The sequence below is a fragment of the Sinocyclocheilus anshuiensis genome, unplaced genomic scaffold (assembly GCF_001515605.1).
Source record: "Sinocyclocheilus anshuiensis isolate Anshui unplaced genomic scaffold, SAMN03320099.WGS_v1.1 scaffold67, whole genome shotgun sequence".
NCBI classification, from domain to species: Eukaryota; Metazoa; Chordata; class Actinopteri; order Cypriniformes; family Cyprinidae; genus Sinocyclocheilus; species Sinocyclocheilus anshuiensis.
The window spans coordinates 835,748-863,493 of record NW_015552546.1 but is presented as its reverse complement, the minus strand read 5'-3'; the positions used below and the strand labels follow the sequence as shown (position 1 = coordinate 863,493).

General features: G+C 36.8%; 2 protein-coding genes across 7 annotated transcripts; one reads left to right on the top strand and one right to left on the bottom strand.

Annotated features, from left to right (window-relative positions):
- Positions 1-89: 89 nt before the first annotated feature.
- Positions 90-18,714, bottom strand: LOC107664165 (LIM domain and actin-binding protein 1-like). 3 transcript variants are annotated; one of them, XM_016454621.1, is made up of 11 exons: positions 18,492-18,714; positions 15,738-15,889; positions 14,420-14,462; positions 12,975-13,310; positions 6,371-6,428; positions 5,986-6,092; positions 5,158-5,235; positions 4,714-4,759; positions 4,446-4,489; positions 4,200-4,333; positions 90-1,694 (listed from the first exon to the last, which is right to left on the bottom strand). In XM_016454621.1, the coding sequence occupies exons 2-11, from the start codon at positions 15,857-15,859 to the stop codon at positions 740-742; spliced, it is 1,923 nt and encodes a 640-aa protein (XP_016310107.1). In that variant the 5' UTR covers positions 15,860-15,889; positions 18,492-18,714; the 3' UTR covers positions 90-739. The 3 variants fall into 3 exon arrangements, with proteins under 3 accessions (XP_016310107.1, XP_016310109.1, XP_016310108.1); XM_016454623.1 differs by having other exon boundaries at positions 12,975-13,100; XM_016454622.1 differs by having other exon boundaries at positions 15,738-15,891; positions 18,507-18,714.
- On the top strand, positions 16,881-27,746 carry LOC107664166 (uncharacterized). Of its 4 annotated transcripts, XM_016454627.1 has the most exons (6): positions 21,032-21,115; positions 23,172-23,565; positions 25,525-25,569; positions 25,660-25,727; positions 27,322-27,363; positions 27,456-27,746. In XM_016454627.1, the coding sequence occupies exons 2-6, from the start codon at positions 23,241-23,243 to the stop codon at positions 27,561-27,563; spliced, it is 588 nt and encodes a 195-aa protein (XP_016310113.1). In that variant the 5' UTR covers positions 21,032-21,115; positions 23,172-23,240; the 3' UTR covers positions 27,564-27,746. The 4 variants fall into 4 exon arrangements, with proteins under 4 accessions (XP_016310112.1, XP_016310113.1, XP_016310114.1 ...); XM_016454628.1 differs by lacking the exons at positions 27,322-27,363; positions 27,456-27,746 and having other exon boundaries at positions 23,172-23,408; positions 23,529-23,565; positions 25,660-26,284; XM_016454626.1 differs by lacking the exons at positions 21,032-21,115; positions 27,322-27,363; positions 27,456-27,746 and adding an exon at positions 16,881-16,987 and having other exon boundaries at positions 25,660-26,284.

Sequence of the window (27,746 nt, the reverse complement as noted above, 5' to 3'; positions counted from 1 at the left end):
AAAAAAAAAAAAAAGTTAGTTTCATGCTCATTTGGCTGGGGGAAAAAAAGGTAAGTACCTCTGTAGAAAAATAATACTCTCACTCCAGATTTTGTAGTAAATTTATTTGAAACAAAAGTATTCCAAGATATTTGGTCCGATGATAAAAAGGTGACATTTAAAATAGTTAAATACAATTTTGCAATAAGCTAAAACATTCAAAGGTTGCCAATCCTATCAAATGTGATACAGCCGGGGGTGTTTAACCTTTAAAGTACATACAAGTGCATTACATTTGTGATAGACCACTTGTGTGAAATAAAAAAAAAAAAAAAAAACCTTTTTAAAAAAAAAAGGGTGCTTAAATTGAACACTAAGATTGGCCTAATAATCAAATTAAACTGTTTTGTTTCTTTTTTTTAATTGTTCAGAAATAATTTTCTGAAATTGAACAGCAGCTGAATAAAATATCCCAGCCTATTAATATACAAAACAGAAAAAGTACCAAACGAATTAAAATTTCATAAAACTAGGCTTGAAGAGACAGTAAGAGCTCTAGTGTATCATCTAGACTAGAGAAACCTTATGAATAACCTGCCAACTACTCGGTTTTTAGTTCGTTTACATTTATAGGCACATGTATAAGCTGAAAAGATGAAGAAACTGCACAAAAGACAGACAAAGACCCACAAACGGAGACTACATGAAAGTACGCTGGTGCTTCTGGGAAATGAAAGTTCATGGACAACTAATCTATCACTCAGACCACATCCTCCTCGTCCTCCTCGTAATAACGACGGTTCCTCTTAATGAGGTCCTCCACAGAGACATCAGCTCTGTCTTCCTCAGCTTCTTCTCCATCCCAAAAACCCACATCTTGTGAGGCTTGGTTCTCCTCGGGATCCAACCCAGACTCGCTCTCAGGCGACGATGAAGGACTGTTGTCTGGTGAGCTGCATTTTAGAGAGGACAGTTCCTCTTCTCGTGCTTCCACTTTCTCCTCCTGTTCCATCTTTTCCTCATCGTGTTCCTCCTTGGTTTCAGTTTCACCTTGTTCCTCCTCTTCTGATTGGTTGTGTTCGGTCATGTCCTCGGAAGAGATCACCGTGTCGGTGGTGGAAGAAACGGGTGACACTACCTCCTCCGAGCTTGGCTTCTCAGTTGAAGGAGATCTTTGGCAAATCTTGCTGGGTTGAGTGACCGGTGCAGTGCTGAAGATGGAAAACGGCTTGCTTCTCTCCTTGAGTGAGACGCTCCTGCGAATCTTTGGGAGATCAGATTGGTCTGAGTTGCCTGATACCGCGTCGCCCTCTGGAGGCCATTTCGGGCGGATGGGTTTGATGCCACTGCTGTCTGCAGATCCACACACATGGGTTGCGCTCTCATCCCCTTCTGACTGCGGAGGCCAGGAGATCTTGAGTCGTCCCGTCTCCAGTGGCTTCTCCATCCTCTCAGAGTTGGCCTGGGTTCGGGTCTCTAAAGTGGCGGCAAGCACGTTAACTTTTACCAATGGAGACTCCTCTACTGTTGGGCTGTAGGTGGTTTCTTGAGGAGATAGCTTCACTTGCTCCTCAGCTCCTTCTCCTCGCACCTCCCAAAGCTCTTTGTGGGGTCGGTGGCCAAAACCCTCATCATAGTTGCCCTTGGCTTTAAACAGCTGGCAGAAGTGCGGCTTGCAGTAGACGTTGTTGTGCAAAGAGGCGTAGTTCACCAGACTGACCAAAAGTGGGAAGCAAAACATAGTGAGAGATTAGAAACAAACCAACTTTAACATCAATTAAATACACAAGTCCTGTTCTAAAAGGCACCCTAGATCTTTTTACTCACAAAAAGTTGTTTTATTTTGTGAGCAATAACGCAGACAAGACGAAAAACGGTGCATCACGACAATGACAAAAAACATGTTAATAAAAAAAAGTTGATAGTATGAAAATATGACAGGAAAAATGCCACGACATGCACTAACTTTTCCAACAGAAAAAGAAAAAAAATCTATTCAGATTGGCAAAATTTGTGACAAAACAACCCAACCCTTTTTATTCTCGCGCTAATGTCACCTGTGTAACCATAGTAAACATTGAAGATTCAATAAGTAGGCCTATAACTTGTTTGTTAAAGTTTATCACAGCTGACATGATTAGTTAGTCAAATTTTAATTAGCCGACGGGTTTTTTTTCTGACTGAAGAGCGGAGAGTTTGAGTCCTGCGCACTCGCAAACCAAAAAACTGGCGGGAGCAGCTCGCGATTTAACAAACGCCGGTAAATTGAATCGCTTTTCTAGCTGGCTATTCAATTCATTCTATAAATATAATAATACAAAACACAAAACTTGCAGGAGCCACTCCTGTGGACGTCGACTGTGACTGGATTTGAAACCTTCAAATTATAAAAGGCTCATATCCAGGGCCGGATTTAGCCTACTTATCGTGACATAGGCAAAACAATATTTTGGGCCCCCCTTCCATATTAATTGGCCTATATAATATTACCACCCCAGCAAACAAAAATATTTTGTAATCAGTGGAAACTGTTAGTGTTTTCTATCGTAATAAGCGCTTGCGTTCAGTCAATAAAAATCGAACGTCTTCATTTGTTTGAGAATGAAGAAAGACCGTTCCATTAATAGGTTCCAGCGTCGTGGCCACATTACCACTTCGGGAGTGCATTATTTCTCTAATTTTAACAGCCTGAAGTCACAACCACACATCAAGACATTGTTAAGATGATTTATTTCAAGACATTTGTCATGTTTTCGTCCTGAAATCTCGTGTGTGTTGAACTAATTTCTTGCGCACCTCATAAACCTTCCATTGCAATTTCCAAAACGTAATTTTAGAGCTAATAACAGAGGCTTGAGCCATTGATATGCAGGCTAATGCAGTTATTAATGCAGTCTAACGCCATTCTTAGAGAGAGAGAGAGATTAAGCGCGTGTGAATATCTGCGTCTACTAATAGCGAATCTTTAAATTTAACTGCTTCAAGAACCTCGCTACAGAGAAATGTAATGTAGCTTTTCAGCTGCGAAACTATTTTACTGATCAATTCGCGGGGCAGCCGCAGCTCTGACAACAAGTTTCTGTCCGCGTGTGTGCGCGAGTGCTTGTCTGTAGGCTACTGTGTGTGCGTCTGTGAGAGAGAACGGGAGAAATCGTGATTTCCGTACATAAAGTTGGAAAACAGAAATAGCTTGTTATTTTTTACCCTATTGTTTGTTATATTTATTTGCTCAATGTCTTCTGGGGTTTTGGTTCTTTTATTGTTGTAGATAGCCCATAGTATAACAAAAATATTATATATCTCTTCATTGTGTTTTGGCCCCCCTGGACGAGCGAGCATAGGCACGTGCCTAGAATGCCTATGCGTAAATCCGGCCCTGCTCATATCTCCATCTCTGTAAGTTACCGGAACTACATATGAAATATGGACACTAGACGGGTCTTTCTCGTAGTGACAGACAGCTAAGCTAGTCCAGTACAGTTCAGTTCACACAGCAGAGTTTCGCCGAAATTTGGTTGTGCGACCTGAAAATTTACTAGTACGAGTTCGGGGACAGAATCCGGTTGTCATTTTTGTAAATAATCGACGTGTGTGAACGTATTATAAGCACTCAAATACAGAACTGACAACCGTATTCTGCTGCTGTGGACGTGGCCAATATGATTGTTTCAAATAATTTAGTAGTTTATATAAAACAAACTGACTAAAAAATACCAGTAAAGTGAAACACTTTGTTAGCCTGTTAAATAACTAACCCCAATGCATTCTATACATATTCAACATAAACATAACCTACATTGACGAGAATGCACAAGTGAATTTAAGTTGTTTAACTTAAGTTTAACTTAAGTTCAATCCATAAAGAATTCACAATATTGTATTTAAGTAGTGTACTCAATGTTATTTCAGAAGACTGTTTTCAACATTTTTATGTGTAATACATCAAATGTTTAAAATAGAAAACAGTTTAAAAACAGTAAAATTAGATGCCATTAAAAAAAGTAAAAAGTATGACTAAAATGAATATGACAAAATACTGACTAAGAATAGATTTTTGTCAGTGGACAAAAACAGCAAAAGTAACACTGGCTATGCATGGGGTGAGCAAACTTATGATCATAAACTGACAAATGGGACACCCTACAGTCTTGTGCCTACTACTGTCCACATCAAGTGTTTCAGTATAGGATCAGGGCCATGGTAGAGACCCTTGTCCTCACCTGAGTTTAGTGTTGCAGTAGGCACAGCGGAAGCAGGTGTTGTGGTAAATCTGCTGATTCGCTACAAGTTTCTCTAGCGGGTACACGGTCTTAAGGCACATGATGCAGGTTTCACGGACAGGCAAACGGAACATCTACAAGGGCACAAACACACATACAAATGTTTTAGAAAAAAATACAGAGATAAAAATAAACGTCACTAAACTAAAAGATAAAAATAAAAGCTACTATTGATTGAATACTCACCCTAACAGTTTTAGGCTGGTTTTGTTCAGGACTTATAACGGAGCCTGTAAAATGAGAGAACAGTTTTGGCGTTTCAACAAAACTATCTCTAGGGGGCGCTGACTTCCAAGTGACTAACAGTGCATGTATTTGATAAAACACTGAGTTTAGTCATTAAATAAAGCATTATCAGTCACAGCATTATTGTCAAAATACAGTTAAACTTAGATTAATAACAAGTAGAAAATTACTCATGATTTGTATGCAAGTATGGTTGCAAGAGACTCACCATTGCTGTCTGAATTGGGACTTTTCATGGTGTTGGATTCAGAGCCCTGCAGATAGAAAGAGACCTAGTAAGGCTACAGTGCCAGAAACATTACTACTTAAAAAAAAACAAAAAAGGTATAATCTGTTGTGTTAAAATGAAACTGCAGTTGTAACCCTTTCTGCTTTCATAATGTGACATTGACTAAAACCGGATATTCAACAAAAATAAAACACATGGGAATTGACTGCATCATGAAAAGCAGGAGGAAGATTGGAGTCAGGTTGAGAAATCGAAGGGATTCATGATGTCAGCCAAAAAAGAAAGTCAGATGTGGGGCAAGTTGTTCGATGAATGATTAAGAAGGCAAAAAAATGTGTATGTACACAATAAGGCCAGGATCATATATTAACAAAAGCAAACAGGGTCTGTTCAGTCAGAGTATTTCATGTTGTCAGTTCTCACCACATCAGGAGACACTGGCGGCACATTTTCCTTCTGCTTCCCACTGTGACTGCGGACTTCATTGTCTGCCGGTTCACTCTGCCAGAACCAGGAACACAAAAAGGGAAAAGGTTATTTTTGTGCATGTGCTCCCTTAAAGGAACAGTTCACACAAAAATGGGCATTCTGTCATCACTTTATCATCCTGAAGGCATTCCAACCCAAAACTTTAGGATGCAACACAAAATAATCACTTTTTAAACTGATCGCTTTTTGCCATTTTCTCATGCAAATGCGATGAATGAGGACCGAAGACATAAAACTTCAGAAAAGGGTTATCAAAATACCATAAAATGACTCTGAATATATTCTTATATAACTGTAACTAACCTCTAGAAAAGCTGTCCAAAATGTATGTCATTATTCTGTGATGATCCTGAAATCTGAGCCCAATTCATGCATTAATCATTAAGGTGGGTTTTATGAACTGATTCATTGATTCATTCGTTTCATTCACAAATTGGACATAACTCAAAAAGATCTAAGGCCTCTGTCGAGATTCTTGGGGATTTCCAGTGACTTAAAGGTTGCATGAAAAGTTTATTTTCTTTTTTTAATTGGAAAAAGCATGGAAAAAAGCACTGAAGACAGTCAGTCATACCGTTTTGGAACAACGCGAGTAAATGATGACAGGCTTCTCAATTTGGGGTGAACTATCCCTTCAAACCAGATGCAAATAGTGTCATGTCAGCAGAAAGACTGAACATTTGCATGTGATGAAATCATATGGAGTGATAGTAACTGAGGGAGTTGTTTATGGTGAAGGGGGGTGGAGGGGTTGTCACTCACAGTGGGGGAGGAAGGGAAATCGAGCTTAGTCATAGCTGCCTGGTACATGGCCATTCGGTCCCTGAGAGGGGTGGACTCCACCATTCTGACTCCAGAGTCAAGACTTTCTGTGAAGAACGAAAGAAAAAGAGTCAGATTAGTCAATGGGGTCTCTAACAACTCAATGAAATACAATGGGGGGAAAAAAAAAAAGTATGTGTGCCACAAGGTCAAAGTGGGAATGGGAAACAGGAATTTCCACAGAACTGCCATCAGCACTTTCCAGAAAGCGGATTCTCACAGTGTTGCAAAAAGGAAGCAGGAAGTTCAAGATGTGAGATCATGTAACTGAAAACATATTGTACAAGACTGGTGTGTTTGTTTAGTGCCGCGTTTGATTCTGCACCTTTATCTTCCATGTTCTCGGATCCACCGTCTCCTGTTTTCCCAGGCTCTCTGGACACCTAAACAGACAAAGAAACATGTGTTAATGAAGAGTGCTAAGCACAGAACAAAGACAAAGAGAGCATTAAGAAGTCCTTCAAGTAAATGTGACTAGCCATTTGACACCCATTTTACTACTTGAATGCGAAGCATTTCAGAATGAAACGGGATATTCAATGGAATTTCATAGACTTTAAAGTCAGACCCAATGCAAATTTGATCTCATTTCCATTCTCTCCTCACAAATGTCCTGTTTCTCATACTATCATGTCCTAGTGGCTGCTAGGGACTGGGTAGTTGCTAAAGCATTGCTAGATGGTTGTTAAGAGTATTCTGGGTGGTTGCCATGATGTTAATGTGCAGTTGCTAAGGTGTTGCAGTTGGTAGGGTGTTTCAGATGGTTGCTAGGATGTCACTAAGTGATCTGGGTGGTTGCTAAGGCATTGCTAAATAGTTGCTGGGTGGTTTTTTACCACACACTTAAATCTCTATGACATTCTGGTATCTAGATATGGCTTGAGTCCTTCAAGGTTGCCAGGTCTGTGTAACAAAGCCAACCCAATTTACCCTTTGCAAAGACCCGCCCCCCTTCATTACTGTTGCAATGTCTGACAAGCCATGCCACTCTCACACCACACATCATGTTCTCACACAGTGAAAAATACATTGCGGAGCAAAGATAAAACTGACAGACAAGACCGAGCAGGTTACTTTGGGTATGAAAAAGTCTCAGCCTTCAAATATATATATATTTTTTTTAAGATATTCAAACAATAAATGCCGTTTTGTGGCTCTTTAATGTGTCGTGACAGATCGCTGTATTACCTCAGTTCAAGCGGAACGTGAACCGATCATCTCTTCTATACTAGTTATAGCATGAAATAAACATGAATGAACATCAGAAGATATCTTGTTTAAACCGCAGGAAGACGTCAATACACAGCATTTTTCAAGTTCGAGTCCACTAACGTTAATCTACTCTCCTGTCTTGTTTGTCGGACAAAAATGGCAGATTCGTAGGGCTGCACGATAAATTGCATGCGATATTTAACGTGCATCTATAGATACAAATATCTTCATATTAAGTCTTATTCAGTGCAGGACAAAATTACGCCCCAAAGTTTAACACTCTGGGTAAGGAGTTTGTTGAAATCCCCCAACCCATGAGCTAAAGTAATACTTTAGTAAACAGCACTAATTAGCAAGGTGACAAGAGACATTTAAAGCCATGACAGCAGTGTTTAAACATGTCTCCTTCTCTGGCCGGTCAGCTCCTCCACTGGCATCAATAATCCTCCAATGAGCTCTGAGAGAGCCGTGGACAGACACCAGCGTCTGGCTTTACTGCCACAACACCACCAGCACACACAACACAACCGCTCTCATGCAATTCTACACCCATGGCCTGAGACCAGAACAGCTCCTGTTACTAAACCCACAAGTGAATGGAGATTTACGCTGATTACAGAACCGGCTTTACTGATAAGATGCGCGTTAAATATCGGATGCGATTTATCGTGCAGCCCTACAGATTCGCCATTATGATTGTTTAGATCGCCTGTCAATCAAACTCCCTGCGAAGGGTCAATTGCTTCTCAAAACTTGCCCAATCTTGTTTCAGGGGAAATTGACTAGCAAAATTGTGTTCTGGGGGATCTTCTCGGGCAAAAATTATGTTCTGGGGTGCGTTTCCCAAAAGCAATTATGGTCGCAGGTTCCGTCGTTCAATGGAACTAATGACCATAGTTATCTAACAATGCTTTTGAGAAACGCACCCCCGGGCGGAAGATTTCGCTTTAACTCAGAAAAAAAAACCCTGCAGCAACAGTATGAAAGTAACCCAATTCTGCGGGAAAACTGAGGACTTGGCAACACCGGAGTTCTTCCTTCACATGTAAGTCTCTAGGATTTTTTTATCTGTTGGCCAGCAAAAAATAAATAGATACAAATATCTTCATATTAAGTCTTATTCAGTGCAGGACAAAATTACGCCCCAAAGTTTAACACTCTGGGTAAGGAGTTTGTTGAAATCCCCCAACCCATGAGCTAAAGTAAATCTGAGCCACGGCCTGCCAGAAATGAGGAGTGTCCTTATGTTATCAGAGGATAAAATCTGTGACAAAAGAAAATATATACAGTACACATACTATAGCTATCATAAAAAAAAAAATTCAGTACACTTATTTAATTTAATCCTTGAAATAAAGTGGCAAAAGAAAGATAGTTTTACAAATTTGAAGATTATGCAATATTTAATAAATATTTATCTATACATTTACACACTTTATTTTATTATTATAATTACACTATTATTATTCTGTTATTTTAGCATAATTTAGATACTATTGTATTTTATTAATATTTTGCATCAGTTTTATTTTTATAATTGTCCATTTTCATTGTAGCTAAAGTTTCTTTTGTCGTTTTTGTTATTTTTACTAGTTTTTTAAGGTCGTTTTTATTCATTTTATTTCAGTTTTAGTTTAGTGCATGAAGTTTAGTTAACTATATTACACCTGTATATACACACACATACATATAATTATTTATTATTATTATCATTATTATTGACAAAATATATATTATAATTGTCAATGTTCATTTTAATTTTTTAATTTTTCACACACACACACACACACACACATATACATTTATTATTAATTTATTATTCACACAAAATAGCAAAATAATTACATGAAAAACTGAACTAATGACGCACACTGGATGGTAAAACATCTGCGAAAGTCTAGATTCTTATGAAATGCGTCCACCCTTCAGACTCCGCACATCATTACATCTAGTCATATCTGGAACTTCTCTTTATTAACTGCTTTTCTCGGCAGTTCATTACTCAGTTCAGCTCTCAAAGTAGCCCAAATTCAATATCCAGCGACATTCATAAAGAAAATCTCTGCAGGCGATTTAAAAATGCATAAAAACTGCTGGAAGAATTTCAGTCAGTCTCTCTCCCTCATGACCATCCCTCAGGTTAAAGGAGAGAAGTTTGGCTTTGATGGGAGCAGAGAGCTTGAACCCTGCAGTGATCATGTGGACGTTTATCTCATGACATCAGCCCCCCCCCCGGTGAGAACAGCACAGACTTTTAATGAGAGCAACCTCACTCCTGTTTAATGATGGAAATGTCTTTTGAGAGGGTGAGGAGTTGGAGTTTAGCTTAAAAAATGAATTTTAATTATTCATCAGTGTCACTACCAAAAAAAAAGCACAACAAATGTAGTCTGCTGCAACCAGATCATTGAGTGAGTTGAAGTGAACTCACGAAACCGAGTGTTCTATTGAGTCAATTTGTTTCCATTAAATGTCTGGTTGGACTAAACTATTCACAACTAACTGAAAGTTTGGATTAGGGATGGGAAAAAGTCTCTAACCCCAATAAGAAACAGTGACGTTTGTCTTTGCAAGAACCACTAACTATGGTGTGGATCTAAGTTCATTGCATGCTGGGACGTTTTGAACCACTAGTGATGCAGTGGTGACGGTACAATGGGAAAAATGCATTCAGTTTCAGTCTTTCCCTCTCCTCCACCCACACTACTTCAAAACAGCTTACTCTTTTGCAGATAAAATGTTGGGCACGACTCCCTTTGCAGTCCGTGGAACAAACAAGAGACACCATTGTGTACGGTGAAATCCCAGTACATTTTGAACACATAACCTTTGAGAAAAATGTCAGATGAAGACGAGGCATGACTATAAAGACACCACAAGAATGTTCCTGTCATCTTCAGACACACGGACTAGCAGAGAACAATAGATCAGAAATTCAAATCAGTGGATATTGTTTCAAAAGAAGCTTTAGTAAAACTAGGCTTCCACATCTTCTGACAAAATGTAATACAACAATGTTAGAAAAACAAAAAACAACAACGTTCTAACTCTGAACAATAGGAGAAGTAATGCTAGAATTAGCAAGCAGCACTTACATTTAATGCAAGGTTACAGAACACAAGTTAACAATAGTCGTCCTGCAGGCTGTTTCAGAGCAGTGAACCCACAGAAACAACCTAGAGCTCAGAGGGCGACTGGAGAAGCACACTGGTGTCTTCATGATCACAGACCATGTGACTCGCAGCATGACCAGTCTCTTGAATGTTTTGAATACAAGCAGATATCCAGCCAGCAGAACAGACAGATGCGGTTTCATCGAGCTGCCTTGATCATAGCAATTAATCCAACTTTAATATACTTTAAGGGGACATATGAGTAGACATACTACTTCTCTTTATTAACTGCTTTTCAACTTTAATATACTTTAAGGGGACATACGAGAAGACATACTACTGTACATACTAGACTTACTACATGCAGTGGTGGACAGTAACGGAGTAGCTTTACTTCGTTACTGTACTTAAGTACATTTTTCAAGTATCTGTACTTTACTGGAGTCGTTTTATTTTGAGTAACTTACTTTTCTACATTCCAAAGCATAAGATCGTACTTTTTACTTCACTACATTTCATAAAACTTATCGTTACTATCACGTGCTCCGAGACGCAGAAGCAGTGTCTGATTCAAGAACGAACTGATTCTTTTCAATTAACCTTTTAAATCGGTTCGCAAATCACACCAAACGATTCATTGACGAATTAGAATGAACCGATTGCAGCTGTTCTCGAGTCGACAACTCACTGATTCAAATTAACCGTTTAGTGCGAGTCTCCAGTGATAGGGATGGGCGATACCACTTATTTTGTTTTCGATACGATATCGATATTTTTCAAGGCAGTATCGTCGATATCGATACCGATTCGATACTTCTGAACTAAACTTTTAAATTATGAAATTATTAAATTACTAAGAGTAAAATGGGTAATGATAAGCACTTAACTTTATGTTTAAAACGCATTTTAACATTCAATACGCCTTAATTGTAACTTATTAGGTTATATTTTTGTTTACACATGGTTCAAATACGTTTTTTGTTTACACATTATTCAAATCTATAAATACTAAAGTTGAACTATGGTCACTTTAGTAAAACCATGGTTCATTTTCATAAGAGACTGCCAGTGACCGGCTGTTGCATGCATAAAATGCAACATTTTTATTCTGACAGTGAATGATTTCTATTAACATTTCAGAATAGAACATGATCAATATTATCTTTCAACGTTCAATTTAAATAACTGTAATTGCACAAACTATGTAGGCTACAATTTCAGTTTGTTTACAGTGAAATAACTCAAACACATATGTTTTTTTTTTTTTCTCTTTCCTCTGATAAGCATTGTTCAGGGCTGCCATTCCCAAAAGCTTTAATGCTTTCTTATGATTTTTTGTTTGAGTATCGATACTTTCGATACTCGCGTCAATATCGATATATCGATACTTTGGATCGATACGCCCATCCCTATCCAGTGAACTGAATTCCCAAGTAAGAACCGGGAGATCTTGTGAGTGCGCACGCGTCTGATGCTGCTAAAAGTAAGTAACTAATGTCAAATTTTAGGATTAATTATTGTAACTGAAAATCATATTTAGGTCAAAACTGTCAGTTGTTTGTGAACTAAATCTGCTGTAAAGGGTGATCTATTTAAGCCCACTGAAATGATTGAATGCAGACACATCAACATCTGTGTCTCTATTTTAGGTTTAAAAAAACCCCCGAAACATTAAAATAACACAGACTAAATAAAATATTTCATGCACGTTCATATTCCCAGCTGCCGTAAAGTTAACAGTTTTATTAAAATGCTACGCATTTAGCCCTATGTGACGTCTGTTTTTATATTGTTTATCAACAGTATAAATTTATATATTGTTTGGATTAACTAGCCGAGTAGACAGATATGAATGTTCATAACCATACTGAAAATAAGTACTTTTTTCTTACTGGTGAAAATCAGATGGTCAACTCTGTTTTCTCTCAGGTACATCGCAGTGTAAGCTTCATAGTGAACATTACTACATCACTCTCGTCAACGTAGTCCATATCAACAACAAAAATATATATTGACTCCATATAGTGGTTATTTTGGGAAAATCCCAGGTATTTTGAGCAGTAGGATTATAAAAAATTATGTGCTAATATAAAATTAAATTAAGTAGACTATATAAAATTGCAAAATAAATCTATCAGTACTTTTTTACTTAAGTACATAAAAAAAATGGAGTACTTTTGTACTTTCACTCGAGTAAAATTGAAAAAGGAGTACTTTTACTTTTACTGGAGTAATATTTTATTATACGTATCTGTACTTTTACTAAAGTACTTGATTTGTGTACTTCGTCCACCACTGACTACATGAGTCACAATGCAAAACATCCTCCCAGTCCAACCTGAACATTTATGAATGTGAACCAAGCTGCAAAAGCAGGCCATTCAGAAATTATACAACAATTATACAAAGCTAAATTTTCAGCATCATTACGAAGATGATCCTTCTGCAATCTTTCTAATATACTGATTATTTTGACTATTTTGGCCCCAAGAAGTCTCAATTAACATTTGTAAGACGGAAAAAATATTATAATTTTAAAAAGTAGTGTTATCTACTAAATTGACAAGATAATATGCACCAATTTAGATAATTATTTGTACTTACATTGTTGTGAACGGTCTCGCCTTTCTCAAACATCATCTTCAGACTGTTGAGAGGCACTGTGGGCTTTTCGATGGGCACATCTCTTTGTGTCCACTTCTCCATCGCCTGGTCACTGTCGCTCAACAACTGGGTCTCTGTGCCATCAACAAGCTGGCCGTCTGTGGACTCCAGTGAGGTGTTAACACCGGGATCTAAAGGCTGTGGCTGATGGTTCTCCTGCTGTCTGGAGTGTGTTTTGGGTTCTGGAGATGTAGGTGTTTCGGCTGGTTGTTCCCAGAGCTGCTTTAGGACACTCAGATTGCCGTTGCGCAAGGAAGGAGTCGACTTCTCTGGAGACTGTAAAAGAACGAAGAGACTGTCAGTAGAGCATTCACTCCTGGGGTTTCTCAACTTTTAAACTAATCTCGACAGAAGACAATCCAGACAACGGAGTCTGACTGTACTGCTCTATTACTACCTAAATTGAAATTTAAACATAATAAAAAAAATAATAATTTAAATAACAGTATATACAGATTTAGTTATAAGAATAAGACAGGTTTAAATTAAAATTCTAAAAGATCTAATTAAAAATACTAATACATACACTCATGATTAAAAATACATTACTGACTGAAAGTCTCCAGGGCTTTTATGACAATTTTGACACAGAAAAAGACCAAGGAAAAGCAGTAAGCAGATAGAAATGATTGAGAGTATCTTGTCAATATCTGGATTAGTAGCGATTAGCTAAACAAAATCATTGTTAGTCTGTTAGAAAAAAAGCTTGACTACAAAACCTTTAGAAACCCGGCAAATAGAAGGAGTGGCTCCCTCAGACTGTGTTGGAAATGAGGGGGGAAGAAATGCAGCACCAGATGCTAGTCTTTAGAAAATATCTGCATGAGGGAACTAGGCCAAGCCCCTTACAACAGGACAGACGAACCAGGAAGAACATAAAAAGGGGAAGTAGTGACAGGAAACAGGGAAATAAAGAAAGTTTGTGAAAGATATTACAAGCTTAGTCACATGCCCAGGTTGTGTGAGCAGTTAACATTTAAGGTTCAATCTAACAACAATGGGGCAGAAAGCAAAACCTTTGATTTAAAAAAAAAAAAGTTTAACAAAACCTCGAAACAGCTGCATTCTCATACCTACATCCACAAGAGTATCATCCTGTTCATCCTCATTTCTTCAGCTCCTGACAAACTCTTTTACTGAAGGTTCCTCGTAGTGTTTTATTTATGAAGAAACACTACCATTCAGAAGACATAGACTGACTGGACCAGTTATGTAAAGCGCATGGGAATTACCTGCGGATTAAGACGTCTAAATAGGGATTGAGATGACTGGACACTGAATGCATGCGTGTCTAAACAGCAGCAGCAGCAGTAGTAGTAGTAGTATAGTAGTGCAGTTTTCAGATAGATAGCTAGATAATGAATAGCAAAGTGGTGAGAACTTACTTTTTTCTTGTCTGAACTTGTTTCTTCTGCTGCCTTCTGGTACCTGAGAAGAAATGAAGCGGAAGAGTTCACTCAATTTAAACTCATGAAGAGTAGCAAGTTTCTATGAAATTTAAAAAGCAATCTTTAGAAGCTTGACTTCTCTGTTCTGAGATGTATCTTCTTTTATCTGCCTAAAAATTTTAAAAATCACTTTTGATCATTGGTGGCCCCTAGTGGTCACATGTAGCAGTGCAAACCGATGAACTGGACTGTCTTGATTTTGCTTCCAGTTTTATTTTTATGGCATGTTAAAACAAAACTTGAAATCTAGTCTAAAGGGGTTTCAGATACACTAACCATCTGTTGGAAGGACTTAAAAAAATTCCCAAGCACCCAAAGCAGGAAGTTCTTCTGATTTTCAAAGGAAATCCACATTCAAACTAACCCTTGGCTCTAAATGTAGGTTAGCTGGAAAGAAAAACAGTCATAAAGACTACAAAAAATGATGATAATCATAGTCCTGCAGGCCTGAACAAACGCAAAACAGCCGAATACCAAACAAATTATTTATATTTGCTTGCCCACACCTATCACAGGTCAGTAATCAGATTCTAAACCATTTAATCCTTCACTTTGAATTCTTTAATGCGCACTAAGCCAGCTTGAAAATCTACAGTACTTGGGATGGTGAAGTCATTGATGTAGGTGCAGGAAGCCAAAAGCAGAACGCTGGAAAAGACATTAGAAAATCTGACAGGAGTTGCGCTGGAACAACTCCAGATGCTTTGAGAAATTCCTCAGCGCAGGAAATACACTGACCGAGCTGCTTCTAATGAGTCGGGCAGCAGATATGTAGCTGTAAATCAAACAATGTCCAATATCTGAGACCAGACTGAAAACGAGGAATTCAGTATGGAACTTCAATCTGAAGCGTTTTAGAGTTCTGACATTTTTAAAACAAGAAATGAGTAAATATTGGGAATTCTCATAGGTCAGTAATTAAATGAAAGTAAAGTATATCATTTAAGTTAAACAGTATTCAATTTCACTAAAATGTGCCTGGAATAATTTAACTATGTCTGGGTGTTGACAGCATCACTATAGGATTTGACAGCACTTTCTGCTGATGAACTTCCTGATAATGTTGGAGCAGAGGTCTGAACATCATAAACCAATTTAGAACAAAACAGCAGCTTTTAAAACAGAGGTGCCTTGTAAAAAAGGTTAGAAACAAGGTCTAAAGAGCACTAAAAGAGTGCCGAAGTGAAAGCAAATTGGAGAGGTTAAAGGACAAGTGAGATCAGTTTTAGATATGCAAATCCTGAAATTTGCTTACTTGGAAAATCGCTCAGCAATGGCCGTGCTTTTGCCTCGCACACCAACAATGGAGAGCTCCTTTGCGGTTACTCGCAAGGACTGTGAAGCCCACTGCCCACGATGAAATGAACTGACTGCCATCTTGGTTTCCTGATGTCTTCAGTAGGATTTCTGTTAGGACAGAGGCATTTCAAATATTAAAATGAAGACAAAATTACTTGCCGCTTTGATGATTATATAGCCAGACCAGGAGGACTCTCAGAAACCCCCCAATATATGGAAAAGCTAGATTTTTTAGTACCACTTATTAAACTTTTCAAATCCATTACAATATCAGATGATAAAGTAATGATTTTTCCAATATGCTCTTAAATATAAAGGTTCTGTATTGGCATTGATGGTTCCATGAAAACCAATGAACATTTCTCTTCCACAAAATGTTCTTTATGGTGGAAAAACTCTTAAAAATAAAAGGTTCTAAAAGGCAGAAAAGCCATAGAAGAAACATTTCGGTTCCTCAAAGAACCTTTCAGTGATCAGTTCTTAGAATAACCATTTTTTTCTTAATGTGAAGAGCATTTTAAAAATCTAAAGAACCTTTTTTGACTATAAATAACCTTTTGTGCATTGAAAAGGTTCCATGGATGTTAAAGGTTCTTCATGACATAATAGATGCCAATAAAGAACCTTTATTTTTTTTAAAGTATAGACTATAAGAATGTTCTATAGACTAAAAGAAATGGTTATTGTAAGAACTGTTAAAAGGTTCTTTAGGGAACCAAAAATGGTTCTTCTATGGCATCGCAGTGAAAACCTCCTATTTTTCAGAGTGTAGATAGAAATGTGGTTAACTGAATTTTATTAGAAAACTGAAAACCCTACAATCAAACAATAAAAAAGCTGGCCCAATACAATGCATTGCACAAAAAAAAAAGGCATCCAATTATACTCAGGGCAACTGTGTGATTGCACAAATCAAATGTGTCATGAAATCCCCAAAACACCTGCGGGACATTCAAAATTATTCTTTTCCCATATCACTCTTGATTGAGTCATCATTCGGCGTCAGTGCACAACACCTGTAGCTGCTCACCTGATCATTCAGACATGCTCAGACTTATGCCTGATATGGCAGGAAATAGCAGAGCAATGTTCTTATCACATGCTGTCATGCTTGTTAAGGTACTTCACAGGAAATTCACAGGAAACCGATCACCTGTGAGCAACCGCAACCCTCTCTTTACCCATGAATTCATCACGTACACACAGGTGAGAGTCTTATAGACAGAAACTGCTGGAAATTATCCATGTAAAGATTAGGATCAGAAAGGAATTTTCCTCGTCACAGACTGATTTTCTGAGTAAATAACTAGAATTAGGTTTCAATAATGCTAATACTAATTCCTCAAATTAGCCAGCATTTTAATAAGCTTTAGAAATATATCAATTCAAACATGATCTCCCACCATGTACAGTTGAGCAAATGGCTTTGTTTTGCGTAAGAAGCAAAATTCACAGTTAAAATGTCACTGAAGCTGCTGACACAGCAACCGAGTCATCATTACCTCAGATTACTCAAACCATAAACAGACTTTTAATCTGCTATATAGTCTGTTGCCTGAGAACGTATCATATCAAAGGAACCCAACAATGAGCTTTATTAAGAGTTAATGCTCTGAGAGATCTACGTTTTCTCAAGGATCTCTTGTATTGAGACATTAGGATGTGACTCAGCAGATGAGACACTCTCTCGTCTCATCTCATAAATCAGGACTTTCTAAAAGTCAACAAATTGCAGTCGAGGGCTTTCCAAAATTGCTGATTTGCTTCAAGTAGACACTCATCCATCCAGCATATACACAACGTGCTTCTGCTTAAATGACATGGGAACATTCAGATGAATTCAATGAAGCAGAAATATCACACTCAGGTCACATCAGCACTTCAGCATGCTTAGACAAGTCGACACTTTTTTTTTTATTCCCAGAGGTTTGACTTGCCCTTGCGCTCTGCTTTTAATCATATCATCAGAAGGGTTCCAACATCTTTTGACCAATACATTTTCAATACTTCACCCAGTCATTAGTCTTTTAAAAATCACAAAAAGCAGCTTATAGCTAGTCAAAATGCCTTTCAGTATTAAAAATTCATAACTTTCCCAGGCCTGGAAATCACAGTTTTAAAAAATAAGTGTGTAATTAAAAAAAACATTTAAAATAAACTTATTAATAAAAACAACATGTTTCCTCAGAATCATGTTTCAAATTAATGCACATTTCGTTTTAAATTGCTAAGATTATTTCAAATAAATAACAATAATCTGAAATATTGTTGTTTAGTTATTTAATTCACGCAACAATTTTCATGACAATGGATGCAATGCACAAATAATGCTGGAATGTATGTGCTCATTTATTTTTGATTACAAATAACGTTGATAACATATTTAGCATTAAACTGTATATTACCGCTCTTAACCTGTTTTACACAAAAATGACTTTCTAAAATTAACGAATGCAGTATCTTGATGTAATACAGTTTTTTTTCATTACTTTGTATCTCTTTTAAATTAAATGAGCAAGTTAGATAAATCAACTCCAGGGACTCTTACAGAAACATATGGTTGGTGAGTCCATTGAAAGCAAAGTGAAAAGTGAGAAGCAGCTCAATCAAACAAAACCATGAAGCATGCATTCAAAATGCAAGCTTGTGTTCCCTCTGAACTCATCAACAGAAACAAAGGCCCATGAATCACAAATCAAAACATACTTACTTTAATCTTGCAGTCTATCAAGCCTCCTCTTGCAGTGGATGTGCTGAGAGTTTTCTTCTTGGCCTCTCTGTCTGTCCTCTCAATGCTCTGAACACTCTGCCTCTGCTCACTCTCACATTGTTTGTGAGTGAGGAAATATACTGACTCCTCTCAGCCAATAGGAAGAGAGCTGCTTTGCACCTAACAGGTAAGGCTCCTCCCACTTCTGGGCTCAGCAGTTCATCATCAGACTCTCAGCAGAACAGACAGAGTGAGTCAACAAGGCCTCTACTCAGTCTGGGAATCCCACAGGATTCCTGGAAGTGAGCAAAAGTCCCCACCTCCATATCCTGCTCATATTTCACCCCAAAATCAAAAGAAAAATTCATTAGGACAATAAAGATTGTAATTTTTTTTCTTCACATTTTTTTTTTTCTTTTTTTTTTTCCTTCATTGGAGATTCTTATTAAATTCTCATCTAATATAAAATAAAACTGGAAACACAAAGGAATTATGTCTCACAGAGGAGCCTGTCTAGGAGTCTTCAGGCAATGGATCAGTTTTTTTAAAATCCCAGTCACATGGAAGTCTTGCTTGAGACTGGACACAACATTCCACAGTGTTAGATTGTGACTTTCAGAACTTTATATATATATATGTATGTGTGTGTGTATGTATGTTTCCTCAGGAAAAAAATGTTTTCAACTAGATTAATTAATTTCATAAATAAATAAATGTAAACCAATCTATTCAAATATCAAATAATGTGAAATATTTTGTTGTTTAGTTATTTTTATTATGCTACTTTATTTGTTTTATCTCACTTTATTATTGTATTGTATTATTAGTTATTTCCCAATTTTAAATGTGTATACTTTAATTGCTTTTTTTCTTAAGGGGACCAATAAAATTCTATAAAATATTCTCCTGGATTTGTCAAGCACTTTAAGTTCAGAAATTGTTGGAGTTTCATGAATGGAAAATTGATGATGTTCCACTTTTTACTCAATTGTCATGTTGAGAACCAAGGGGGAATCTTTTTTTTTATATATATATATATATATATATATATATATGAATAAGAGTTAATGTGCACATTTTAAAATAAAATTTTACTTTCAAATAGTGTAAATTGATTACTACTTCATATGAAGAGTTCAGATGCAAAAGCCTCTAAGTGCCATTTGAAATTTTCTTATAAAATGAGCATTTTTCTCAGGCTCCTATATGTGTAGGTTCAGTAGTTCCACTTTAATGGCAATGAATAGGTTATTTTCATGAAATACATCAACTTCGCGCTGTGGATCGCCTGATCGGCTTTCACCGTGGATGAAGTGGTGTCCAGCCCGGGGTCGTCACATGTGGTTGCCACAAGCCCGCCGGCCGCTCCGTTCTCAAGCCCGCCGGCCGCCGCTCACTCTATGACGATTAAAACGCGAGTTTTGAGCAGTGTAGAGTAGCACTTGTCGTTTGTCGTTTCTCCAGACATGATTTTATGTTTACGCAGCGTGATACGCAATGCAACGCAACGCGTAAAAAGACCGTATAAGTCATTATAATTAGTAATTATGTCCCCACTGGATGCAACAAATGCCTCGTTTGTAATGGGTTTTATTGGTTTTGTCTTGTAGCGACGGGACACAGGGCATCACAGTGTGGTGAGGGGCGTAACATTTCCGTCACACACTTGATGTATTCAGCCAATCACAACGCACTGGATAGCTGGCCAATCAGAGCACACCTCGCTTTTCAGACCGATGAGCTTTGTAAAAATCGACGTGTTTCAGAAAGGCGGGGCATAGTGGAGCAACAATAATGTACAGTATGTGGAAAATAATGTGTTTTTTTAACCTTAAACTGCATAAACACATTGCATTACACCAAATACACAAAATAATGTTCTTTTTAGCAGCATCATATGACCCCTTTAAAGAGAAATAACTGAACATAAACATAGCCTGAGAAAAATGCTAATTTTAGAAGAAACTTTCAGGTTTTTGCATCTGAACTCTTCAAATATGCATAATGGGCACTAAAAAAAGCTGAATTGTTTAATGGAGGTTTCCTATCAAACTTTATCACTAAGGAAACTTCCTCACAGAATCACAATCAAGGCCATGCATAGGCTGTCAGAGCCAGACAAGAAGATGGTTATTATCAATTATAAAGAATGTAAACGCTGATCATACTTTCTTAGACATGTGCAGCAATTGTTAAGCAGGTCGGAAGGTGGACAAGAGATGTGACTAGTGCAGAGCTAATTTCTTCATAGTTTGCCGCTTCATTATTTCTGTCTCAGCAGTTTATCACTTCCCTAAAGCAGAATTATGGTTTCATCACACGCCTATTCTCGACTCATTTTAGAGTAACTGATGAATCATAAATCAAGGGTCAATTTTAAATTCAGCATGTCAGTTCTGTAGAACAGAACATAATTAATTGGTATAAAAAGTGGGGGCATTTGGAAATGAGTTGTTGATAGTGAAAGTTTACAGGTACATACTAAAAATAGCATCAGCTGTAGGCAGATTAATAACACTCCGTGTCCAGAAGGAGGCGGCAGCAGTAGTTGTTTTTGTATCAATATCACATTACATGCGGATGAGGTGTGAATGAGCCATCGAACGTTCCTCCGTCAAACTGAGGTAAACAAAATTTACTTTCGTGCTTAATGAAATGTGATTTCATTCATGTGTGTAGGGTACTTCCCTCTGGTACTTTCTATATCTCTGTGCAGGCGAAAAAAACTCTACATTTTAAACGTTCAGTTTCTACGCTACAATAAACGACATTCTGAAAAGAAAGTAAGCGCGCGCAAATTTGTAACCCTAACAGTAACGCTGTTTATTTTAAAACGGAAGTGGATGCATATTGCGCATCATTTGATGAAATTACTATCTCTTTGTTCTCTTCAGTTTCCCGCGCTCTTCTCTCTACTGGTGCGAGAGTGTTTGCAGTGTTTGTGGCTGAATATTTTATTATTCCTGAACAAACCAAACCAACGTACAAATGTATTAAATTGTGCGCCATAGTCGTTTATTGAAAGTAAACAAAGATGACGCATCTCTAGTAGTGGGCCACTAAACTGGAAAGTCCCTGGCAGATAATGCATAGAAAGATGCTCCATATACAAGTATACACCAACAATAAAATAAACACGAATTAATTTGTGTATTGTCAGCACACGCATATAGGCTTAAAATCTATCCGCTATATATATTTCATAATTTGAAAGTGATAAAGAGCAAGTGCAGTTTTTAAAAACAAGTCGTCGGTGGGAGGGATCATGAAGAGGATACTTCCTTCATCTCGGATGCACCCATGATGCTTCAGCTCAGTGTTGCCAGATTAGAAATGTCCAAGTATCGTACCAGAAACTCAAAATTATCGTATTTGGAAGAAAATTATGGAAGAAAATGATCGTACATGAGTAAAAACGTACAGAATACAGCTATTTATCTACTAGACTAGAACAACTTTTTGACACAACCTTCAAATTACCACAATAAATAAATAACTATGCTAGGGCCCTATGAAATACGTTTTATTTTTCCCCAAATTCAAATGTTTTTTTTCCCCATTTTAATTTTTCTGGACTCCTTTTTAAATGGTTAACTTAAATTGTATTAATCAAAAGCACGTCTAATTAAATAATGAAACATATACAATTCAACATCAAATCTATTAAAAAGTTTAACAAAAATTACATGTTTAGGGTCTTATGAAATGTTCTATTTTTTCACCTTGTTTATTGTTACCAAATTTGGTGTTTTAATATGTCTAATTATTTGAATGCATAAAAACTACTTTTATTTATAGCCTTATGAAATGTTTTTTTTTCTTTAGAAATGATGCATTGTGTATTTTAATTTGTCTGGTTATCGAATAAAGGCATAACACATTAATTTAATTTATCTTTTAATTAATGAAAATTAAACAAATTTTTACAGTTAAAATTAAAACATGGAAGAAATATTGTGATTATTCCTGAATAATTTTAGTAGTAGTAGTTGTACGTACGTTCTACTGAACAATAGTAATACATTTCTGGCAGAAACTATACATTTTTGACTCTCAGAGCAGTTCTGGGGATGTTGTTCATGTATTTATGTCCTATTTAGTGAGAAGGCAGATGCTGAAATCACCGCGAGCGTATGTGTGTAGTAAACAAAACCGCGTGACATTCATTCAGACCATAGACTATGATTCAGACAGACACAGAACATGCAGGATTTATATTTAAATAGCCTTTTTGCGGCTTAATATTTACAGATACTAATCCATATCACGATTTAAGTGTAATGACCTTCCTTTGAATAATTCATCCAAACTTTGACCAATTCCGTGACATTCCGCGATATACAGTAAATTCCGTTGACTGGATTCCGCAATTCCATCCGTGTTTTCCGCATCGCGGAAATCATAGGGTCATAGGCGTACCTTGCGGGAAGGTCCAAACTCCACCACCATCCATCGTACAGAGATCAAAATTATCGTACAAATACGATAATTATCGTACGTCTGGCAACACTGCTTCAGCTACAGTCTCATCTGTTGATCTGTTCTTTATATTGCTGCTTAAGTTCTTGCCAAAATACTAAGTATTTTATTACACGCTATATGCTATTTTGTTTTAGTCGTCAAGCGCCTTTATTTATATTTTTATTGTTTAAAACAATTTAATTTCTGATTTTATTACAGCCTTAATCTTCGGTTTGAAAACGAGTGTCAAATCAAGGTTTTCACATCACTGACCAAGCACAAGAGGCGATGGATGGGCCTGTAGATGGCATCAAGCTCATTCGGAGACACAAGACAGAGCTACTGGAGGCTCTGACTGGAGATCCAGATATTCTGCTTCAGCGCTGCCATGCCAGTGGCATACTGTCCAACAATGAGTACAACAACATCAAAGACACGAACATGCGTTCGAAACAGGTACGGGACATCTTGGATTATGTGATTCACAAAGACAACAAGCATGCTCTGAATTTCCTGAAGTTGCTGAAAACACAAGACATGCAAGAGACATTTCCTAAACTGCATTTCCTTCAAAAGCTGCAAATCAACAAACGCAAGACACCAAAAAACACAGGTATGATCTTACACTCAGCCATTGTAAATCATCCATTGTCTACCATTAACACCCCTTGAATTTTGGCATTGTGACTTTTATGCATATTATTTTCATTATTGTAACTTTTTTATTTTATTTTTAATGTTGGTTTTCATTACAGTAATAGTTGTTTTTTACTGTCTTGCAGTTAAAAATATAGTTGCAATTAGGGCTGCACGATTAATCGAATGCGATTGTCATGCGCATTTTGTTAAAAAAGCCGGTTCTGTAATCAACAGGAAATCATCGTCACGTGCTTTCAGATGGAGCAGAATTTACTACACATAGTCGTAGTTCACTGACAAGTTACACAAAAAAATCGCAGACGATTTTATTGCGCGAGTCTGAAATCGAAGAAATCGTTCGCGATAATGACAGCTGTTTGCATAGCTTCTCAGTGAACTACGGCTCTGTGAAGTAAATGCTGCTCCATCTGAAAATACCACATTTAATAACATATTTTTACTCCAAACTCACTTCATAACGTCAGTCGAGTGTTTGAAATAAATCCTTCTGTGAGAGGATGTGGCTTCTTACACAGAATAAGGCACGCAACATATTTCATAGTATTTAAGCAGTGATAAAGGCATTGCATTATAAATATACTTTATTTTAATGAAAATTATAATAATAAGAACTCCGATAAACCGTATATTGCCGTAGTCGTGTGTTTATTAGTCACGTTGAATCAATGAAAGCAGTTGAATCTTCTGTTTATTCAGCTGCAGCGATAGGCATTTTCTGGGTTTCTTCTGCGAGGCGTATTTGGAGTTTCAGCGCGAGAGCACCCTCTGGCCTTTGGCTGGAGTTTTACTGCTGATCACAGAACCGTGCTTCACTGAAAGATACGCATGACAATCGCAGCTTCTGTCGAATCGCGATTTCGATTCCATTTCGATTTAGGGTGCAGCCCTAGTTGCAATACATTTTGAAAAGTCAAATCATTTAACTTATAAATAATTACATGCGAATGCGATAAATGCTACCATAATGTATAAATACTGGAAGAGAAAGAAAACTTAAATTTTATTGTTAGAGTAATGAGAATTAAACTGTATCTTGCATTACATTAATGAAAATTGGGGGATATAACAAGCTTAATTGTCCTGAAAATCTGTAGAGCTGCTTTAATTTAATTTAAATTCCGTTTAAAATCAATTTGTTTCATAATTGATGAATTTTGCAATATAAACTGTTATTTTCCTGTTTTATTAACGTGAAGCTTCTTTGAAACATTCTGTCATGTATAAAGCACTATATAAATGATAGCGTTTCTGCGGGTCTTTAAAAGTCTTAATTTGCCCTTCTACAAATTAAGGTCAGAGCAGAAAATCTTAAATTCATAAAGTCTTTGTGTTTTCCAAACAAGTACAAACATCTACACATCAACTCAAGATACATTTACTTGAGGTACAAACTGAACATATGAAGTCAAATTGAACAAAATTAAGTAAGTTTGTTTAAAAGAAGAATATATATCTCTCAATAGGGGAATGACAACTTGTTTTCCCTATTGAATTAAGTAGAACCAATTATATTTGTTCTTATTTTAATCATAAACTCACTTCATTTTGATCTGTTTCTCATAAAACAAGGCTTATGTCATTTTGCTTTTAGAGTAAATTTATCTTGCGTTAAGAATCTTTAGACTTTTGCACTGGGAAGCAAGACAAAAATACTGATTAAAAACATCATTTTTATTTTATTTATTTATTTGCAATGTGATCAGAAGGTACAGTAAAAACAGTATTTTTTCTAGTGTACTTTTTTTGTAAAATGACTAAGTAATGTAGATCTTGATAATGGTCACAATGCAAAAAAAAAAAGAGATCCTAATAGTACACTTTGTATATATTATTTATTTCACCCCATTGCCTTCAAACTTTCTAGTACATGCAGTAATCGATTTGTAATTTGTAAATGATTTTGGTTTATCAGAGACGACAGCAAAACGACGACAGGAAATAGAAAACGAGCTGCTGCGTGAGTCACATACACACCTCTGCTTTGCATCTTCTTCAGTAGCAGCTTCATGACAGCACTGCTTCATTACGTAACTTTGCTTTTTCTCAGACTCCAGGATGGTGAGCGAGAAGGAGATGATGATGGTGGCTGGCTGCATCGGGAACAGCTGGAGGGAGGTGGGCATTATGGCACTGGGTATAAACACCACCACTCTTCAGCAGATAGAGGAGGACAACAGCCAACACAAAATGCGGGTTTTCACCATGCTGCGAAAATGGAGCATGCGTGAGAGGGAACAAGCCACGGCAGCTCGTCTCCATTCTCTACTAACCCAAGAAGAGAACGGCATGGACACTCTGAAACTCAACTTCCTGTTGGAAGACAACTGAGGCTGCTAAGAGGAGTTTAATTGGGTGCTGCAGCCATAACATCAAAACCCGGAAGACTAATTCACCATGGGTTCCCTCAAGATTTCATGGGTTTTTATAATGGGGTCATGATTAAAACAAGGTCTGTGGTAAATATAAATGGCTAATGCTGAAGTACACACACACACCCATACTTAAACCAAGAATTTTGAAGCAGTTATGCTTATTTTAAAAAATGTATGTTTGTAATGAATGACTACATAAGAATGTTTGGGGTGTATGCAGTTTACATTGTACAACAAAACGTCCAAGTATCGTGATACCACTGACCTTATTTTACTCATGAATTTAAAGGGATAGTTCACCCAAAAATGAAAATTATGTGATCATATACTCACCTTCCACTTGTTCCAAACCTGTTAAGAGTTTCTTTTCTTCAGCTGAACATAAAAGAAAATATTTTGAAGAATGTTGGTGACCACACAGTTGACGGTAGCCATTGACTTCCATTATGTTTTTTGCATACTATGGAAGTCAATGGCTACCGTCAACTATTTGGTTAGCAGCATTCTTCAAAATATCTTCTTTTGTGAGTAAATGATGACAGAATTTTTGGGTGAACTATGTCTTTAAAAATTAAATTATAAAAACCCATATGAAAATCTCAAGGGAACCCATGGTGAATTAGTCCTGTGAGTTTTGAAGTTGACAGCTGCAGCACTTTTTATACATGTAGCACTTGCAGACATGCAAATATACCACTAGAGGGAACTATAACGGCTTGTCACTTCTATAAAAAAAAAAAGTTAACATTTGTATTTTTTTTCTTTTAGTAAATGCTATGTACAAGTCAGATACATACTTGAAATAATAGGGCAACTTTCAAACGCACCAAGCTAAAATGCGGACCTTTCAAATATTTTTCTTAAATTTGATGTGCAAACTTTTTTTTTTTTTGCAAATATCATTATCAAATATTCAAAGATTTAAAAAAAACTATGTAAAGCATCTACATTTGTAATGCATTTTTTGTAATGCAAATGTAATGCTTTTTTTTTTTTTTTTTTCAAAAAGGTGCCAGACTGAATTAACTGTCCATGTCATTGTTTTATTCCAATGTTTTATTTTTTTTATGGCATTATTACTTCATTGTTTTTCTCTTAAGCTTATTTTTTCATGTGAGATCAAGTTCCATTCCTACTTTTTAGATTGCACTTCAGCTTGTTTGCTTTCTGATGGTACAAATTGGCTGATTTGTATTGTAGCATTCCATCTTAATGCATTCTACAGAATAATGCTTTTCCTTTTCAAGTAAATGAATGTGAAAGCTTTTATCAAAGTCTTAACTTGAACTGATTCCATGAACAGATAAGGAAGTTTAAAAAGTTTTATGTTCCAATAGAGACCGCTATCTGGCAACATAATGGCGACCTTCGCTCTCTCGGCAAGTATCACGTTGTTTCACCCTGGTGTTTTTTCACCCCGGTGTTTCACCCTTGTTCACCCTTGTTCACCCTGGTTTTGCATGCCAAGCAGGTGATAGGATTGGAGGCGGAGCTTTGTACAATTCCATTACACAGGCCTGTCATTGAACAGCATCTAGTCTTGCCAGACTTCATGGAATCTTTTGCTGTGGGATTATAAAACTTGTTTTATTTGATAGATTGCAACCTGATGAGGAAACAATCATTTCAAATGTTATCATGCTTACATGAATTGGATTTCATGTTACTTTTTTCTGTTATTGTACTTTTTTGTAACTTTTTGCACTGTTTTGTTACTTTATGTACTTTTATGTCTTATTTCTGTTTTGCAGATTGATCATGT

Bases quoted from the DNA above. Each gene is read 5' to 3' on its own strand.
- LOC107664165 (XM_016454621.1), bottom strand. From the start codon at position 15,859: ATGGCAGTCAGTTCATTTCATCGTGGGCAGTGGGCTTCACAGTCCTTG. The intron at 4,334-4,445 runs GTGAGTATTCAA...GTGCCCTTGTAG, and splicing joins ACCAGCCTAAAACTGTTAGG to ATGTTCCGTTTGCCTGTCCG. The intron at 1,695-4,199 runs GTGAGGACAAGG...ACTTTTGGTCAG, and splicing joins TACTGCAACACTAAACTCAG to TCTGGTGAACTACGCCTCTT.
- LOC107664166 (XM_016454626.1), top strand. From the start codon at position 23,241: ATGGATGGGCCTGTAGATGGCATCAAGCTCATTCGGAGACACAAGACA. The intron at 23,566-25,524 runs GTATGATCTTAC...TTGGTTTATCAG, and splicing joins CAAGACACCAAAAAACACAG to AGACGACAGCAAAACGACGA. The intron at 25,570-25,659 runs GTGAGTCACATA...GCTTTTTCTCAG, and splicing joins AATAGAAAACGAGCTGCTGC to ACTCCAGGATGGTGAGCGAG.